The sequence below is a fragment of the Palaemon carinicauda genome, chromosome 7 (assembly GCF_036898095.1).
Source record: "Palaemon carinicauda isolate YSFRI2023 chromosome 7, ASM3689809v2, whole genome shotgun sequence".
Classification (NCBI taxonomy): Eukaryota; Metazoa; Arthropoda; class Malacostraca; order Decapoda; family Palaemonidae; genus Palaemon; species Palaemon carinicauda.
Genome location: NC_090731.1, coordinates 153,075,049 through 153,094,117, shown reverse-complemented (window position 1 = coordinate 153,094,117; position 19,069 = coordinate 153,075,049). Strand labels below are relative to the sequence as shown.

Below are 19,069 nucleotides of genomic sequence, written 5' to 3'. Positions count from 1 at the left end.
TGATCGCCATCGCGCGACCCTCAACGGCGGATGCTGATCGCCATCGCACGACCCTCAACGGCGGATGCTGATCGCCATCGCTCAACCCTGCGCTTGCTGATCACCATCGCGCGACCCTCAACTGCGTATGCTGTTCGCCATCACGCGATCGCCCACCTGCAGATGCTGTTCGCCATCGCGCGACCGCTAAACCTGCGCATGCTGATCGCCATCGCGCGACCCTGGCATGCTGATCACCATCGCGCGACCCTGGGCATACTGATCACCATCGCGCGACCCTGCACATGCTGATCACTGCTCGCGATTGCTCACCTTCGCATACTGCTCGCCATCGCACGATCGCTCACCTGCGCATACTGCTCGACCATCGCGTCGGCATATCACAACGCGCCATTGCCAACCTGCGCGTTAGCGCTCACCAGCTCACCACCGATCGCTTGTTGATCCATATCGCCAGCAGTCCTCCTCGCCCACGCGGCAGCGCGTTTCCTCGCCATCGCGCTAACGCTTGCGTTCGCCGCCTCGGACTCGCTCTCATCCACCTGCCCACCCTCACGACCACTGGCCCGCGCGACCGCTCGCCTGCGCGCCCGCGCGACCGCTCGCCTGCGCGCCCGCGCGACCGCTCGCCTGCGCGCCCGCGCGACCGCTCGCCTGCGCGACCGCTCGCCTGCGCGACCGCTCGCCTGCGCGACCGCTCGCCTGCGCGCCCGCGCGACCGCTCGCCTGCGCGCCCGCGCGACCGCTCGCCTGCGCGACCGCTCGCCTGCGCGACCGCTCGCCTGCGCGACCGCTCGCCTGCGCGACCGCTCGCCTGCGCGACCGCTCGCCTGCGCGACCGCTCGCCTGCGCGACCGCGCGACCGCTCGCCTGCGCGACCGCGCGACCGCTCGCCTGCGCGACCGCGCGACCGCTCGCCTGCGCGACCGCTCGCCTGCGCGACCGCTCGCCTGCGCGACCGCGCGACCGCTCGCCTGCGCGACCGCTCGCCTGCGCGCCAGCGCGACCGCTCGCCCGCGCGCCCGCTCGCCCGCGCGCCCGCTCGCCCGCTCGCCCGCGCGACCGCTCGCCCGCGCGACCGCTCGCCCGCGCGACCGCTCGCCCGCGCGACCGCTCGCCCGCGCGCCCGCTCGCCCGCGCGCCCGCTCGCCCGCGCGCCCGCTCGCCCGCGCGCCCGCTCGCCCGCGCGCCCGCTCGCCCGCGCGCCCGCGCGCCCGCTCGCCCGCGCGCCCGCTCGCCCGCTCGCCCGCGCGCCCGCTCGCCCGCGCGCCCGCTCGCCCGCGCGCCCGCTCGCCCGCTCGCCCGCGCGCCCGCTCGCCCGCGCGCCCGCTCGCCCGGGCGCCCGCGCGCCCGGGCGCCCGCGCGACCGCTCGCCCGCGCGACCGCTCGCCCGCGCGCCCGCTCCCCCGCGCGCCCGCTCGCCCGCGCGCCCGCTCGCCCGCGCGACCGCTCGCCCGCGCGCCCGCGCGCCCGCGCGACCGCTCGCTCGCGCGACCGCTCGCCCGCGCGACCGCTCGCCCGCGCGCCCCGCTCGCCCGCTCGCCCGCTCGCCCGCTCGCCCGCGCGCCCGCGCGCCCGCGCGCCCGCGCGCCCGCGCGCCCGCGCGCCCGCTCGCCCGCTCGCCCGCGCGCCCGCGCGCCCGCGCGCCCGCGCGCCCGCTCGCCCGCGCGCCCGCTCGCCCGCGCGCCCGCGCGCCCACACGCCCACGTGCCTGCACGTCTACGCTCATGCTCTCCAATGTTCGCCCACGCGCGAACCAACGGTTTTTTTCCATCGCGCAGACGGATGGTGTTCCGTCGCGCGAACCTACAGTGTTTCTTCGCACAAATGTCGGCTTATTTCTTGCAGTATCCATTGCTCGTCTATGGGTTATCGCCCGCCGACCACCAGGAATTCCCGTCGCGCGAGCTCTAGGGCAATTGCGACCACGATTCCCAATGGGGTTTTCGCAGCATGACCAGCCTGGCGAGTTCTTCTGGAGCGTATTTCCAGAACACTGTCTCACCCCGTAAACACAGAGCATGGCACTTGCAAGAATAGGAGAAACTTAAGGGAGATCTGAGCAACACTCCTCTATTCCTGAACCTGGGTTAGCCCTTCCCCGTCATTCCATGGAAGGATTTTTGGCGGGGGGGGGCTTTGCGTTCGAGATTTCTCCATCGGACAAGGGGTGACTGCTTACCTCTTCCTCTGGGAGCTTACCAGGTTCTTTCCCTCCTCGGTTACGGCCCGAGGTTTGGTTCAAGGAAGCTACAGGAAGATCAAGGGTACTTTCCTCCTCTCTAGCTCAGGCACCTTGGCCTTTCGTCGTTAAGTATCTAACTTGCGGACAAGCTCGATGTTGTACCATCTGGACGCGCTGACTGAGGGCTTCCTTTGGGTGTCTCATCTGTGGAGATCGACGACCTCAGACACCCTTCCATCCTTGAGAAGAGTTTGTTTGTGCCCAAGGACAGAGACTTAGACAGCTGCTGTGCGGAGTAAATCGACTTCAGGTTTCACTCCTCCAAGGCGCTTTCTTCCAGACTCTGCAGGGCTCCAGCGCCTTTTCTTTCAACCACGTCGGCCTAAGTTATCGGCTACGACAACTGGGACAAGGTGTCCAATTGCAGTTTTTCTCCTGTCAGGAACAGATGGCACGGGAGACTCCCCCGGGGGGGCATAGTCCTAAAAGGAGTTCACGAACTCTAGGATTGCAGGTTTTTCGCTGGGAGGATGCTTAAGGTTACTCATCCGAATGACAGCTTCCCGATGCCCATTCCCGCATATTCTCTGTGAGTAGCCAAGGATATCGCGCCTGCCGTCTCTGTCAGCGAATTCAGTGTCTCTGAACCTCTATGCCATAGCGTCAACAGAGTTGCCCGGTTGGGCAGAATGATCCATACCTTAGGCGAAGGTCTTCCTTAGGATCATCGACGGCTTCACCCCCGGCCCCCTCAGTCGATCCTTTTTTGTAAGGAAGGATCTGAGAGGGGATGTCCATAGTCGACCTCTCAGCCCCGATCAAGTTTGTCGAACAAACTTCGGCCAGCAGAATCGATCAGACTGGTAACGAGGCGACAGGACTCCTTAAACCCTGGATCGGAAGGACGGGTACTTTCAGTTTCCATTCCATCCATCTTCCAGGGTGCTCGTCGAATTCAGCCTAGACTGCAAGTATTCCTGCTTATGATGCAGTGTGGCTATCCCGCCGTGGCATAGCAGGTTTGTTTCCCCAGAGAACTCTCCCTGCCTTCCTCTTGGCCGCTCAGGTGCAGGCTTCCGCCTCCTCTGCTGTTTGGAGGGCTGGTCAACTCCGGTAGGCTCGGGTTTCGACCTTCTTCAGCGCCAGGACAAACTTCCGGATGCTTACCATGAGTGTGGGCTCATGGTATTTTGCTTAGAGCCTTCTCTTCCTCTGCCTCAACATCTGGAGTATCTGGCCATGATATTGAGTCAACCGCCTTACCACATTGGAAACCCCGCTTCTCGTCCATCCAGCGAGGTTAAGCAACGTCGGTACTTGGATGGGTGACCACCTGGGGACGCCAGATTCTGTTACCACATCCTCCGAGCCTTCCTTTCGGTTGACTGTGGCAAGACTAAGGAGAGTCGCAGTACCTGTTCTCAGTCAAGCAGAGCTTTCAGCCCTACCTTGGAACGTTTCCTAGTTCTTCTTTCCTCATTGACCCGTCTATAGTCCGAACGGTCGCCTCAGGATAAGTTCCATGTGGGGCGATCCAAGTTCCGGTGGCTTCAGGCAATGTTTAACCGGACTCCCTGTCCCTATGGGACCAGCGGAACTATTAGACCTGCAATGGGTGTTGACCTATGGAGCCTCTTGATGGTAGTGGATATTCTCGTCCTTTCCCCACATTCTTGATGCGGTTCTCGGACTCGTCAAAGGAAAGGGGGGGGGGGCGCATGTTCCGGTCCAGGCCTATGGTCAAGACCTGAAGGATACTTCTCCATCATTCAGGCAGGCTTAGGGGCCTTAGTCTGGCCCCTCTTCAGATCCTACAGCTCCTGCCGAGTCTCCCCGTTGCGCGTCGACTTCATTCTAACCAGCAGGGGACGCATTTTCACACCTTCACATCTTGCAGTAGAGATACCGGGATGATTGAGATTCTCTCAATACCACCATCGGCTCTCTCATTCCAGGCAGGGGAATGTTTCTCTCAGACTATCCGAGCAGAGCCTCATAGAGAGAGTGTACCTAGGGGTCTTTGACCTTGGGTAACCAGCAAGTGCTGGTCTGGGGGACCTGATCGCGACAGCATGGAACCTCAAGCTTCCGCTAGTCTTCCCCCCAGTCTCAGACCCCGAGACACTGGCAAGATGCATTCCGGTGATGGTGGGACAACTTCGACGCCTGCGTCTTCCCTCCCTTTTGTCTGCGGACAATGGGCCTCAACAAGACCAGGTTGTCTGTCAACCTTTCAATGGGAGAGCTCCACTGGGACTACGCGCAGAACGGTTTCTGGACCCTCTGCTTCCCCTGACGGAACTCCCGGGAGAGCTTCTCCCACGGCGCAGACTACTCAAGCAACCACACTGCGACATCTGTCCCGAACCGGGGCGTCGCTTCGGCTTCATGCCTGGAGACACTACGCTTCCTCCTCTAGAAGAGACAACCCGCTACAGTCGCGGTACGGAGGTCGCATCATCTGCGATAGTCATCCACAGGGGTCTCCCAGGCAAAGTGAAGAGTCTAAGGTGGTTGGTGCCGTGGGAGATATACCTCTTCTCCAGCAATAACGATCTTATTGCCTTTCGGCGGGAGGAAACTCCTTCCCGCTCTCGGCAATGAAGCCTGTCGCTCAGCCTTTCCCTGACCTTCAGGCTTAAAGGAATAACTTTTTCCTGCCCGCTGGATCTATCCTCGCTCATGCGAAGCTACGATCGTCCCTGCCCTAGTCGGAGGAAGACCTCCAACTTGGAGCATGGCTCGGACTTTTTAGTCCTTTAAGAGATCTTCTCAAGACCCTTTTACGACAGGCCTCGGATTGTATTCCGCCTTGGGTCTTCTGCTCACTCTGGCCACGACCAGTGTGTAAGCAATCTTCTTGGTCTCTTACTACTCCCCCCTTTCTAAGGAAGAGGGGAAGGCAACATTCAGGCTCGCTCCTGAGTTGTTGGCTAGACTCAGAATCTGAGGGTCCCGGCCCTTCGGTCCGATTTATTCAAGATTTCGAGTCTCCATTCTGTGTCTGATGTCCCAAGACCTTCTCTTTCTTGCCAGTAAGGAATCGAGAGGTTAGCGCTGGGAACAGCTGCAGTTTGTCCTCAGTTGCAGCCGATTTGGGAACACAAGGAGGACATGGGGGGAGAGTCACCAGTATACCTCTTCAGCCCGGACTCAAGGACATTCATCTCGTCCTGTCTTCAGACCCTCCCCCGTCACGTCGCCCTACAGCACGATGTTAGATACATCGCAACGTCCCTCGCCTTCGAGTAATACTACTCTGTGACGCAGGTGCTACAAGCTGGAGTCTGGAAGCGTCTAATGACCTTCGCAGCCCGCTTCCTGCAGGGCGTGACCCACAGGAGTCTCGATACGTTTTCTATCGCTCTGTGGTGGCTACACAACAGCTGGTCTAACCTCAGGCTCCCTTTTGGACAGGTAGCAGAAGGTTGAGGGCATTGTTATCAGGTTTTAGTCTGCATGAACGAAAGAAGTATGTCTGGCCCTTACTTCTTTCTTCATCATCCCCTCTACGGGGAAGCAGCATCCTGGTCTCTGCATAGCTGACCTCGAACCTCTGCAGGTAAACCATGCTTCCTTGTGTTCCGAGTATTGAGTCAATACTGTCGCGTCCCCCATACCCTGACGAGGTGGTATTGGGAACGTCCTAACCCAGAGTTCCTTCTGGAACCCCAGGTCAACTGCCTAGGACGAGTCACACTTCTTCCTTCACACACAAGCTTACGTAGGCCACATGGTTCCTTGCGGAGCAAGGAACTTGTGAGGTGCAGGGACTCCTTTTCTCGAGTGCGACTCACTCGGATTCTGAGTCCCCGGGTAAAGCCAAAGCCAGTGTGGCTGGGGACTTTCCACCCTTCCTAAGGGATAAGTCACCCTTTGTAAATAGCGTGGTTTGTATTTCGGTTACGGAACAAATGACAAATTCGAAGATAATTTGTATTTTTCCTAACCATACAAACCTTAACTATTTACACATATTTTCCCGCCAGCCCTGTCCCCCAAGACAAGTCCTACCTCTAAGTGAAAGTGAGTATTCACCTGTGTGTGAGGGGGAGGAGGGGTAGCTAGCTACCACTCCCCTACCCCCCCGCTAACTAGCGCGGGGGTAATACACCCTTGTTAAATTCTAATGGCTCGCCATTTCAGCTACGCTAAAAGTAATAACCCTTTGTAAATAGCTAAGGTTTGTATGGTTAGGAAAAATACAAATTATCTTCGAATTTGTCATTTTATAAAAGAGGCAACGGTCCCTTCGGGGCAACAAGGGCGTGCGTGCAAATTAGCGTACACGTCCCTTACGCACCATGCCAAGCATGCGCGCCAACGTTCAGCTGACCTCTCTGAGGTTTCGGAGTTAGCGTACAGGTGCTCTCCTACTGTTGCTGATATAGCGCGCCAGCGCGCACCTGCTGCCGACATTCCTGATAAAGCACGTCACCGCGCACCTGTTGCCGATGTTACTGCTAAAGCGCGCCAGCGCTCACCTGATCGCCAACGCGCCACTGCGTGCACTCAACCTGCTGCGCGCCATGCGCGCCAACGTTCTCCTGCACCCCAGCGCTCACCAACGCGCCAACGATCTTCTGCGTGCCCACGATCTTCGGATCTGGGTGCACTAGGAAAGTTTAAAGCTTCCCTACTCGCCAGCGCTCGCCAACGCACCGTCTACCTTCACCTGCGCGCCATCCCTCGCCAGCGCGCAATCGCGTGCAATCAGCTACATACGCCCACGAGGAGGCGCGCGCGCCCTGCGTGCCCACGTCCATCTCCCACAGCAGTGGTGCATCGCCAGCCTGATGTGTGCCCACAAGAGGCACGCCAACGTACGCAGGGTCCAGCTGCGCGCCCGTGCGCAAGAGATATCTCTCCTGCGCGCGCGCGCCCAACGACATCTTCTAGAGCGCACGATCCCTCGCCCGCACAGGCTCTTTGTCCTGATCCTGCACGCCTGACATTCACCCTCGCGCGTGCGAGCGCGCAATCTGCTTCCTGCGCACCGTCTGATGTCTCCTGTGCACGCTCCTATGCGCCATCACTAGCGCGCGCGCACTCTCGCAATCCCCCTCGCGCGCGCATACCAGCAATCGCCCGTGCGCGACCCCTGGTATTCCCCATCGCGCGAGCGCCAGCACGATTCGTCAGCGCGATCGTCAATATCCTCCCACCAGCTTTTTCTTTGCAGGTGAACCCCCCTATGGAAACTCCTCCCAGGGATCGGTCGATCCCTGTCCTTCCAGAGGGAGAGTCTGACAGCACAGCTGTCAGCCAGCAGCCTTGGTTTGGGGCACTGATCAGAGTGGTCGCGCAGGCTTTTAAGCCTGTACTCTCTGAGCTAGGCTACAAATCCTTGGCAGCATCTACTCCCCTGAAGAGATAAAGAGGAGTTTCAGACGCGGTGACTTCTCCGAGGACAAAGCTGTCTCCTCGTAAGCCTTCGAGGCAGGCCCCTCCCCCCCCCCAGACTTTTTCTCTCTCCCCTTCGGACGAGGATTTCCCGTCCTCAGGGGAGTCACGTGAGGTGAGACGTTCTCCCATCGCACCAATGAGGAAAACCCCACCTCGCATTAAAAAGTCTTCGCGGGTAGGGGCGGAGAAGAGCCTACCTCCGTCGTTGTTGGAGTCCTGCATCCCTCCCAAGAGGGAGTCGAAGGACTCCAAGACAGTACTGAAGTCGTCGTCAAGACAGACCGGAGCCAGCCAGTCACTCGGAGAATGTCCGCGAGTCTCCCCAAGAAGAGCCTTTGGGGTCAGGAGACTTTGCTGCTAGTCCTTCAGGAGGAGAGCTGCAGGAGTCAGAACATGCGTTTTGGCAGGTTCTGACCCTTATGAGGACTCTCAATGGGTTTGCTGACCCAGAGATTCCTCCACTAGAGGGCAAAGACACGGTCTTGGACCGAGTATTTGGGACTCAAAAACCCCCTAAAGCCAGTGCAGCTTTGCCCTGGTCTCAAGGGGTTAAGAGTGCCAGGGAGAAGATCGCAGTCCAGCTCTCCGAGCTAGCCTCCTCCAGCCGATCCAGTGCCGGTAACAAGCTTCTCCCACCTCCTCGTGTACAGCAGAGGAGGTACTTCGAGATCTTAGAGGAGCCTTGTTTAGCTCTTCTCCTTCACCATTCCTTGGAAGAGCTTACCAGGAGGGACTAACCGGTAGGTCTCATTCTCGGCGACTGAGATCCTTAATCAGGAGAAGGTTGCGAAGTGTGCCATGCAGGCCACTTCGTGGTTGGATATCTGGTTAGGGACATTGGGTATCTTGATACGTTTGGAGGATTTGTCCAAAGAACGTACCAGGAAAGCTATGGAAACCTTTTTACTCTCAGGCACTCACACGATCGAGTTTCTGGCCCACCAAGTTTCGAATTTGTGGGCAAACACCATCCTGAAACATCGGGATGCGGTGTCTGAGAGGTTCCATCAAAAGGTCCCTAGCACTGAGACTAGCAGGCTCAGACATTCTTCCGTGATGGGAATGAACCTGTTTGAGCCTAAGGACGTGGAGCATGCCGCTGAGAGGTGGAGGAAGTCCCACCAAGACTCCCTCCTACATAGGGCTTTGACATCCAAGCCCTATAAACCTCCAGCACCCCAGCAGCCACGTCCTACCAAGACCACGAAACCGACAACGGCAGCTAAGATAGTGGTGTCTAAGCCCTTTCCTGTCAAGGACAGGAAAGGCAAGAAGTCCTCCAGGGGAGGGAAGAATCCTAGAGGGAGCAGCCGAGGCCGCAAACGCTAGGATTGGCATTCCCCCTGCATGTCCACCAGTGGGGGGATGCCTACAAAGTTGCGCAGACAGGTGGCAGCAACTCAGGCCCGATTCCTGGACGATTTCCGTAATCAGTCAGGGATATCGCGTCCCGTTCACAACATTTCTACCTCCCCTGACGACGAATCCAGTGTCATTGAGCTCCCTTGCCAAGAGGTCCTCGCCGGGTCTCCAGGCTTCTTCAGTCGACTCTTTCTTGTAAAGAAGGCGTCTGGAGGCTGGAGACCAGTCATCGACCTCTCGGCTCTGAACAAGTTTGTCAAGCAAACTCCGTTCAGCATGGAGACTGCAGACACGGTCAGAATTGCAGTGAGACTGCAAGACTTCATGTGTACACTGGATCTGAAGGACGCGTACTTCCAGATCCCAGTCAATCTGTCTTCAAGGAAGTACTTAAGATTCAACCTAGACAACAAGGTGTACCAGTTCAAGGTGCTGTGTTTCGTTCTCTCCACAGCACCACAGGTTTTCACCAGAGTGCTCACCCTAAAATCGTCGTGGACACACATGATCGGCATCCGTCTCCTCCGTTATCTGGACGACTGGCTGATCCTAGTAGACTCGGAGTCACACCTTCTTCAACACCGAGACAAACTTCTGGGACTTTTCCAGGATTTGGGGATCTTGGTAAATCTCGAGAAGTCCTCTCTGCTTCCCACTCAAAGACTGGTATACCTAGGCATGATTATAGACACCAATCTCCACAAAGCCCTCCCATCAGACGACAGAATAGCAAGGCTGAGGAGGGTCGCAAGCCCTTTCCTCAGACGAGAAGAGCTTCCAGCCCAATTGTGGTTACGTCTCCTTGGTCACCTCTCATCTTTGGCTCGTCTAGTTCCCAACGGTTGCCTCAGGATGAGATCCCTCCAGTAGCGACTCAAGTCCTGGTGGAATCAGGGTTACGATTCCCTGGATGTCATGATCCCCGTGGGACCTGCGGAACGGACGAACCTCCAGTGGTGAGTGACAGACGAGAACCTACGAAGAGGAGTGGATCTTCTCGTCATCCCCCCAGATTTAATGCTGTTTTCGGACACCTCAAAGAAAGGGTGGTGGGCCCACGTTCTACACCACAGGACCTCAGGCCTGTGGTCTGAATCAGAAAAGTACCTCCATATAAATCTTCTAGAGATGAAGGCTGTTTTCTTGGCCCTTCAACAGTTCCAACAATACCTGGCGGGTCACTCTGTGGTGGTGATGAGCGACAACACCACAGTATTGGCTTACATCAACAAACAAGGAGGTACCTTTTTGAAGCAGCTATCCCATCTTGCAATAGAGATACTGAGATGGACCGAAGTCCACTTGATTCCACTATCGGCACGTTTCATTCCAGGCAAGAGGAATGTGCTCGTCGACAATCTGAGCAGAGCGTCTCAGATAGTGAGTACCGAGTGGTCTTTGGATCATCTTGTAGCCAACAAAGTCCTGACTTTGTGGGGTTCCCCGACTGTGGATCTGTTCGCTACAGTGCTGAACTTCAAGCTTCCACTGTACTGCTCCCTAGTCCCGGATTCCAAGGCGCTCTAGCAAGATGCCTTCCAACAACGGTGGGACAACATCGACGTGTACGCCTTTCCCCCGTTCTGTCTGATGAGGAGGGTGCTCAACAAGACCAGAATATCGATCAATCTTTCAATGACCCTCATAGCACCGCTATGGCATCATGCGGAATGGTTTCTGGACCTTCTGCAGCTCCTAACGGAACTTCCGAGAGAACTCCCTCCACGACACGATCTACTCAGACAACCACATGCCAACATCTTCCACAAAGCCGTAGCTTCACTACGACTTCACGCCTGGAGACTATCCAGCATCTCCTCGCTTAGAGAGGATTTTCGCAACAAGTTGCGATTAGGATGTCTGGACATCTTTGAAAATCATCTGCATCTGTCTACCAGGCAAAGTGGAAAGTCTTCTGTGATTGGTGTCGTGGAAGGGGTATCTCTCCACTCGATGCCACTATTACAGCAATAGCGGAGTTCCTTGTGTATTTGCGGGAAGAAATGCGCCTTTCAGTCTCGGCGGTGAAAGGCTATCGCTCAGCCTTAAGTCTAGCCTTCAGGCTCAAAGGAATGGACATTTCTTCCTCGCTGGAACTTTCCTTACTCATACAAAGTTATGAACTTACCTGCCCTCAGTCGGAAGTGAGACCTCCTCCATGGAACGTGGTTCGAGTTCTCAGGTCTCTTAAGAGACCTCCCTATGAACCATTACGCCAGGCTTCAGATCGCCACCTAACTTGGAAGATGGTGTTCCTACTAGCTTTGGCTTCGGCCAAGCGAGTCAGTGAACTTCATGGTCTCTCATATGACATCGCCCATTCAAGGGGATGGGGGAAGGTAACGTTCAAATTCGTCCCTGAGTTTATTGCCAAGACTCAGAATAAGGGGGTGCCGGACCCTCGGTTCGACTTCTTCCAGATTTCGAGTCTTCGTTCTGTAACTGATGACCCAGATCATCTACTGTGCCCAGTAAGGAGTCTGAGGCTATATCTCAAAAGAACGGCTGCAGTCCGTCCCCACGTGCAAGCATTGTTTGTTAACACTGGGTGGAATAAGAGGAGGGTCACCAAGAACACCATCTCGGCATGGATTCGTAGGGTGATCCATCTGTCCCTGAATCTAGACCCTCCTCCGTCACGTCGCTCTAGAGCACATGATGTCAGGGGCGTAGCTACGTCCCTGGCCTTCAAGAAGTTCTCAGTGACCCAGGTTCTTCAAGCTGGGGTGTGGAAGCGTCAGACGACCTTCACAGCCCACTACCTGTAAGACGTGACCCACAGGAGGCTCGATACATTTTCTATCGGCCCTGTGGTGGCTGCACAACAGCTGGTTTAAAACCTGAGGCTCCTTAGAGGACAAGTAGCAGAAGGTTGAGGGCATTGTTACCCGGTCTTAGTCTTCATGAAGGAAAAGGTTTGTCTGGCCCTTGTTCTTTTCTTCATCGTCCCCTCTCTTGGGGAAAGCAGCATCCTGGGTTCTCTGCACAGCTGACATTAAACCACTGCAGGTAAACCATGTTTCCTTGTGTTCTTAGTATTTAGATAATACTGTCACGTCCCCATACCCTGACGAGGTGGTAATGAGAGAGTCCTAGCCTAAAGTTTCTATCTAAAGGACTACAGGTCAACTTCCTAGGACGAGTCACACTTTATTATACCTTCACACACAGCTTGCGTAGGCCGCAGTCCTTGCGTAGCAAGGTTCTAGCGAGGTGCAGGGACTCCTTATTGCTGAGTGCGAACACACTTAAGTAATGAGTCCCCGGGCAAAGCCAAAATCCAGTACTGGCAGGAACTTTCCACCCTTCCTAATGGGTGAGTCACCCCTATTAAGTAGCGTGGTTTGTATGTCAGTTACGGAACAAATGACAAATTCGTAGATAATTTGTAGTTTTCCTAACTATACAAACCTTAGCTATTTAATCAAACTTGACCGCCAGCCCTATCCCCCTTGAAGTCCTACCTTCAAGCAAAGTGAGCTCAAGCAAAGGTGTGTGTGAGGGGAGGCGGGTAGCAAGCTACCCTCCCTACCACCCCGTTAACTAGTGGTGGGGTAGTAAACCCTCGTTAAAATTCTAATGGCTCGTCATTTCAGCTACACTGAAAGTAATAACCCCTATTAAATAGCTAAGGTTTGTATAGTTAGGAAAAATACAAATTATCTATGAATTTGTCATATACACTCTTTAGAAATTTTTAAGCTTAAACTTACTTTTACTGTAAATGCATCCTTACAAATACATAAATGAAGAGATTGAAATCAGAACTGTCTCCATTGAAGATAATTATGTACACTCCATCTTTACAATGGCCCTATTTCTAGATGTTATCACCCTTTTTTCTATCATGTTAAAGTTGACATTTGCCGTCGTCCTTATATTTCTTTGGTTCTTCTTGATGTAGCAAATGGCAGATTTGTTGATGTTGTAATGACGCCTTACATCCCCATAGGTTCTCCCTTCCTGAAGTTCAGTACATCAAGGAATTTAATTTTCCCCGCCATAGTAAGCATCTATCTCCAACGCTGGGGTTCACTGCCAGAAAAGTTTGAAGGTGCTGAATGTTTCTAGTAGGGCTTGAAAACAATTTAGAATTTTAGCAAAAAAATCATACAACACAAAGATACAGAGTGATGTTGCATACATATGCTTAGAATCAAACTGAACAGCTTGGGATACTCGAGTGAGATCCTGCGGTCTAACAGCCAATTAGCCTCGATTGGTCGTGTCTCGTCTACTGGCAAATAGTGTGCGTGGTACAAAATCATCTGGGCAAGCTAAGCTACTCTCGTCACGCTTCCCGAGTTTTGTTTTTCATACAAATGCAAGATGGTTTGTGTCAACACGTCACACTATGTATTTTCTTCTTCTTACCAAACTAAATAAACTGTACAGTATACTGAACAGTCACTTTGATTCCTGCTGGCGAATAATGAAGACGTGCAGTTGGCTTCTCTTCAAACCTAGCTTTTAAAATTTTCTTTCTTTAACTTTTGGTAAATTTTCTTGTTTCTATTGACTACGCTGTAATATGCCTTTGGACTTGATCCCTCGAAAGGGAATAAAATTCAGTCTTATGACATTGTCATTAGGTCTAAACTTGAGCGGCTGGCTAATGTCACAATCAAGATGACGATTACAATGTAATTCTAGGAGAGTGTTTGGCCCTTTTTCTTCTTCCCCATCCTTGGGGGATAGCTATTGGGATCCCATGGAGCTTGACTGATATTGATACAGGTAAACACAACTTATAGCTAGCAGCTTTTGTATTACTGTTGAAATAGAAGTTTTTATTCCACCATCCTCCTTATGAGGGGAGGATGGTTATGTACAGTACAGGCAAATCCAGTAATTTGGATATGCCTTACTTAACATTCTCAGTAGTCTAAGAGAGAGATTTTCTTGTGCAACAGCCTTGGTTGCTTGGGTCGTGAACCTTACAGTACTTTTGACTGTTGTTCGCGAGATGTCTAGGATGCTACTCTCCACACTTTATCAGGTCCAATCTAAAGTTTGTATTTGTATAGGAACAAATTGAAATTTTAAAAAGTGATTTTTATTTTTCCTATCTATACAAACTTAAGTCCTTTAGATGATACTTCCCACCTTCACCTTCCCCCTCTCCCAAAAGTCCCAGATGCAGTTTAAGAGACCGTTCAGTGTACTGACAGAAGGGGTGAGGCTTCCCCACCGTTAGTAGGTAATTACTGACTACTGCTGACACCTCGTTATAAATTTTTAAATGCCTACTTCCGGCTGCGCGTGAATCCATCTCCTTTTAAAAGGCACAGGTTTGTATCGGTAATAAAAATACAAAATACTTTTAAAATGTGTGATATTTATAAATCCACGATGTGCTCCGATAGGTGAATTGCAATACGGCGATGGATTACTGTGAATATCATATTTCTTCAAGACTAAAGGTTTGCCACAATATTTTTCACATCTTAAGAAATGAATGAGACCATTACATCAGAAGATTTATTCCTTTTCACTGTTCAGTATTATTTAGGCATAGTAAGAGTAAGTGTGCCTAATTTATTTTGCAGTGTTATGGTCTCTGCTCAACCTTTGATAAAAATACCATTGCTGATCAAAGGATTGGTCTTAGGTGGTCACAAAGAATTTAATCTAAACCTTATAAGGGCTTAGAAAGTTATGGTTCATATTACAAGTGCAGCTGTATCACTTCATTTTTGCTGGAATCTTTCTTTGGAAAAGGTTTTAGATGCAGTTCAGTGGCGTACCAAATCGTTTTTTGCTAAACATTGCCTTAAAGAATCATGGTATGGTTTTAAAGATTGCTGGTCTGTAGGTCCTATAGTGGGAAGATTGCTGGGCTGTAGGTCCTATAATAGTGGCTCTTGATGTAATCTAATTATATTTTGAGCCAACTTAGTGTATAATTTTCATTTAAATAGTTAGTTTTGGGTGCATATAGATAAAATTTAGAGTATTGTTTTCATTAAGAAGCAACCTGAAGTCCAGTATTTGTAGAGGGTTCTATTAAAACAATCTGGAGCATTACAAATGTATTTTGCTGGAGGTCTGTTACCAATTATCTTCAGGTCAGTAAAAATTGGGTATATTTGGTACTTAATTAGAATTATTTTTCCTATCTTCCTTTCATTGGCATCCCACCTTGATTAGAGTGCAGGAGTCAGCAATATGAAGATCAGGAGAGGTTCGTAGAAATATACAGAATTTTAATAATAAAATTGTTCTTTTCTGTACTCCCCTGATGTTCATATACATGCCCATCCTCCTCCCCACTGACTGGTGGTTTCAAGGGAAACAAAATAGCTTCAACTTTGAAACTGAAAACACAAAGAGAGACTGGCTCACCACAGATTTGTTTCTTGCCAGTTAGTGCCAAACATGGCATTAATTTACTAGAGGCTTGAGCCTATAGTAAAGAAACTGTGTAAATTTTTAGGGTAAATGTCAATAAATCCAAAGCTTCCAAAGAGAAGCAAGTATGAACTTCAGATGAGTATAGAATTAATCATTTTTATTAAAACCCAGATTATTGCTGTCATTGCCAAAACTTTATCCTCAGCTTTCACTACATTGAGACTTCAGCTGCAACAGGCCAGAATGTCGAAGCTGCAGTTAAATATCTCCTCGATTCAGTTATGAAGAGAATGGAACTAGCGGTAGATACCAGTCGTCTTCCAGGCCGAAGAGGCCGAACAAAAACACTGATTCAAGAGGATGATGAAGCCGAGATGGATTCCAGTTGCTCTTGCTAGTGGAATTCTTATCCTTGTATCTTAGTTTTAGTTTGCTAACTAGTCATTATTGAAACTGAAATTTTTATGTATTTTTTATTGTGATACATGTCTTGCACAAAGATATTGTATCCCTTTTCAGTGTACTGTATCCTATCATTGTTCAAATGAAGTCTTGGTTATTTTTTATTTATGTAGGATGTAAGCATATGCAATCTCTTAAAAAAAGTATGCATTGTGATTAGTTATACAGTGAATAAAAGTTGTAGAATCACCAAAGTTGGTTTAATATTTAATCTTTCTTTACGTTATTTCAGTCTCAAGGAAAAGTGTCCTTAAGATATAAGTAACAGTAACAAAATTTGGGTTGTGGAGGTTTTAACTTTTGGATGGGCTATTTAAATCTGGAAGAAACTCGTTTCTATTGTTTCCTGTTGAAAGCTGTCAGTTGAAGCATAAAAATACATGAATATAAGGTAAGTATTAAAAATTTGCTTATTTTTAACAGCTCATTTCTGAGATACATAAATTTTAGTGTTGTTTATTTGTGTTATAGTATTAATTAGGAAAACTAGTCAAGTTTCATCTACTCGATGTTGCATAACTTTTCACAGATAAATGAAGAAAAAATATATGGAGTAAAATCATCTTCTATTCATCATCACTAATATAAGGCAGATTTAGTTATGCTGAAAATCTGTAATAGTGTAAATTTATAGTCTTCACTCATAATGGATTTGATTGTATACTTTTGTTTATTCCTACAATAATTTTCATGCGCTCTTGATCAGTGAACTCTTGTCTATTCATATTAGCAAGAGGGAGACAGGGGTGTTCTGCAGACTGAGCTTAATTATCCATTCCAACTTGTACCTTGAATTGACAGGTTCCCATAGTTGATTAAGGAGAGAAACTCACAACTTCTTGCTTGTAATTTTGGAAATTCAGATTATTGCATTTTTGGCCAGGAAAACAAATATATCTCATGTTTCAAGTAGTTTTTTAATGAAAACTATTTGCTTCATTGTTAAAATAATTTTTTATATATTTACGCAAGCGCAGCTGGTCCCATACCCTACCCTTTTCTGACCTGGGTACTTGTTCTATCTAGAAAATTTTCTGTCAAAGCTATTTATTTTAGTATCCCATATACTGTACAGTAATTCCACCATTTTCTATGAATTCCTTATAAAAGGGATTTTGACGAAGGAAAAATCTATTTCTGGGCGAGGAACCTGTGTCGCTACCTAGAAAAGGGATTTTGACGAAGGAAAAATCTATTTCTGGGCGAGGGACCTGTGTCGCCCAGTGAAATGCTCCTCTAGCACCATTTCTAAGGCATAATTATTGCTGAAAATACCAGAGAAAAAGAGATGCATGGAATGCCAGGAATAAACCTAGCTCACTCACTCATTGAGTGTCGGTATACCAAACTGGGACGTGATTGAACCACGACCATAGATCCCTCACCAATTAGACCTCTCCTTCATCAACATCCCCCTCCACCCCTACATCTCCCCACCCCTTATCTTCATTCCTCTTTTAGCACCTGCGTTGGTCAGACGTGTTTTATTTTGCTCGTGTGCTTTGTGTTAATTTTGGAAGATGTCCGACGTTTTAGAGATCCCTGCTTCCAAGTCGAGTATTATATTTGTCTGTTTGGGATTTTTGGGTAGCGACACCTTTTTATTCTTTATCGTGTTTGGCCTTTTGTTTATGTATATTCCCTTTCGGGGGTTCGCTTTGGCCATGGTGTCGCTTACTAGTGATCTCTTTGTTTATCGGGTTGGCATTTAGTTCCTTATACCGTTTGTTACCCTGATATTTGATTTGGACATCTATTTTGTTTTTTGGCATGATCTTTTTATTCATTTTTATCATTTTAGCAAATGTACCCTTCAGGTTTGTTAGCGCTGTGTTTGATTTCCTACTTAGTCGATCCGTAAGCGGCTCGGTGGGTAGCTTTCTTACCAGCTTTTTTGTATTGAGTCCTTTTGGGGGAAAAGTATACGTTATGGTTGTTCTGAATCGGTTTTTCCTGATTTCGGAAGACCTTTTTTTTTATTTATGCCTGTCAAACAGACAAACATAATACTCAATTTGGGAGCATTTTACCCATTAATGAAAATAGTCTTATGAATTTTCTAGAAAGAAATGAAAGTCCAAGGTAGATATATGACTTGTATTTTATTTCTTGACAGGTATTAATAATAGCTGACTAGAATTTATAAATACAGTGACAATTGTAATAATATAGAAATACAGTTTCAATTGACAATTATATTTCCACACCTAAATGTTTAAGCCAAATAATATTAAATGTTTTATTGCTATATAAAAAATCATTACTTATGAAAAATAAAGTTAAGATTTAGTCATCAATACCAGTGTCAAAATTATATACTTATTCTGAATTCCAGATACAGATGACCTAAGTTACATAAAGATTTGTTTTGGTTAACCCACTTGATTACAGTGTTGGCAGAAATATGAAGAAATACAGCAAAACAATAACTTTTTTCATACAAACCCAGAACTGGTAATCAGCCCAAAATTTGTGGTCAACAACAACCTGGATACTTCATTCCTTGTCCAAGAGAAAATGGTATTAATTTAATATCCCTAATCCAATTACCCTGTGTAAACTGCAACATATGTGTATCATTAACAGCTAATTAGCAGTGTTGTCTAAATAATTAGCTGGTAGTATGAAATAATTTTGTTTTTAAAAAGTTTCACTACAAATTCATTACTTTTAATCAGCTTGCTTGGGATTGATAAAGCTAAAGGGTTAACCTTTTGTGTTAATGGTAGAAACTGTGACATTTGTCAACTACAAGGTTCACAAGATTGATGGACATAAAAAATTGGGTTCACTTGGTCCAGTATTAGGGTTGGGGGTGACTATTCAGTGCCTAGACCAGCTATGCATCAATATAAATTCATATTAACATCTTGATGAGGGGGAACTATCCAATAGATCAGTAGGTGGATTTCATGGGTGGGTTGTAAGGGTGAGACTGAACATTTCTTCCAATATGCCTGTTCCACGATTGGCGTAAGACATATTTACTCTTTTAATAGTCATTGAACTAAATCACTGGCTTATATCAGTTTTTAATTGTATGGGTGTTATACCAATTAGGTTGGGCAGGGTAGGTAGTACCTGTAAATATTTGGAAGGCAGTTCCTGCTGGTGTTATTGGCAAAGAATTTAGTTTCTGAGTTTGTAACTCCTTTTTCCAACTTCATGTGATATATTTTTCTTTTTCTTTCCTAATTTTATTACTCGGAGATCAATACTATGAAATATTTATACCCCTCGAATATCTGACAATATAATAACTATAACAATGATGATAAGTGAGAATAAGGACAAAGCAAA

At 49.3% G+C, this 19,069-nt stretch overlaps 1 protein-coding gene across 1 annotated transcript in view; it reads left to right on the top strand.

The window, feature by feature from the left end:
- LOC137644068 (ras-related protein Rab-27A-like) overlaps positions 1-15,963 on the top strand; it is a 68,526-nt gene extending 52,563 nt beyond the window's left edge. Inside the window, exon 6 of the mRNA XM_068376974.1 lies at positions 15,513-15,963. Within this exon, the coding sequence (XP_068233075.1) occupies positions 15,513-15,705 (193 nt within the window). The 3' untranslated portion in view covers positions 15,706-15,963. The remainder of the gene's footprint in view (positions 1-15,512) is intronic.
- Positions 15,964-19,069: the final 3,106 nt, after the last annotated feature.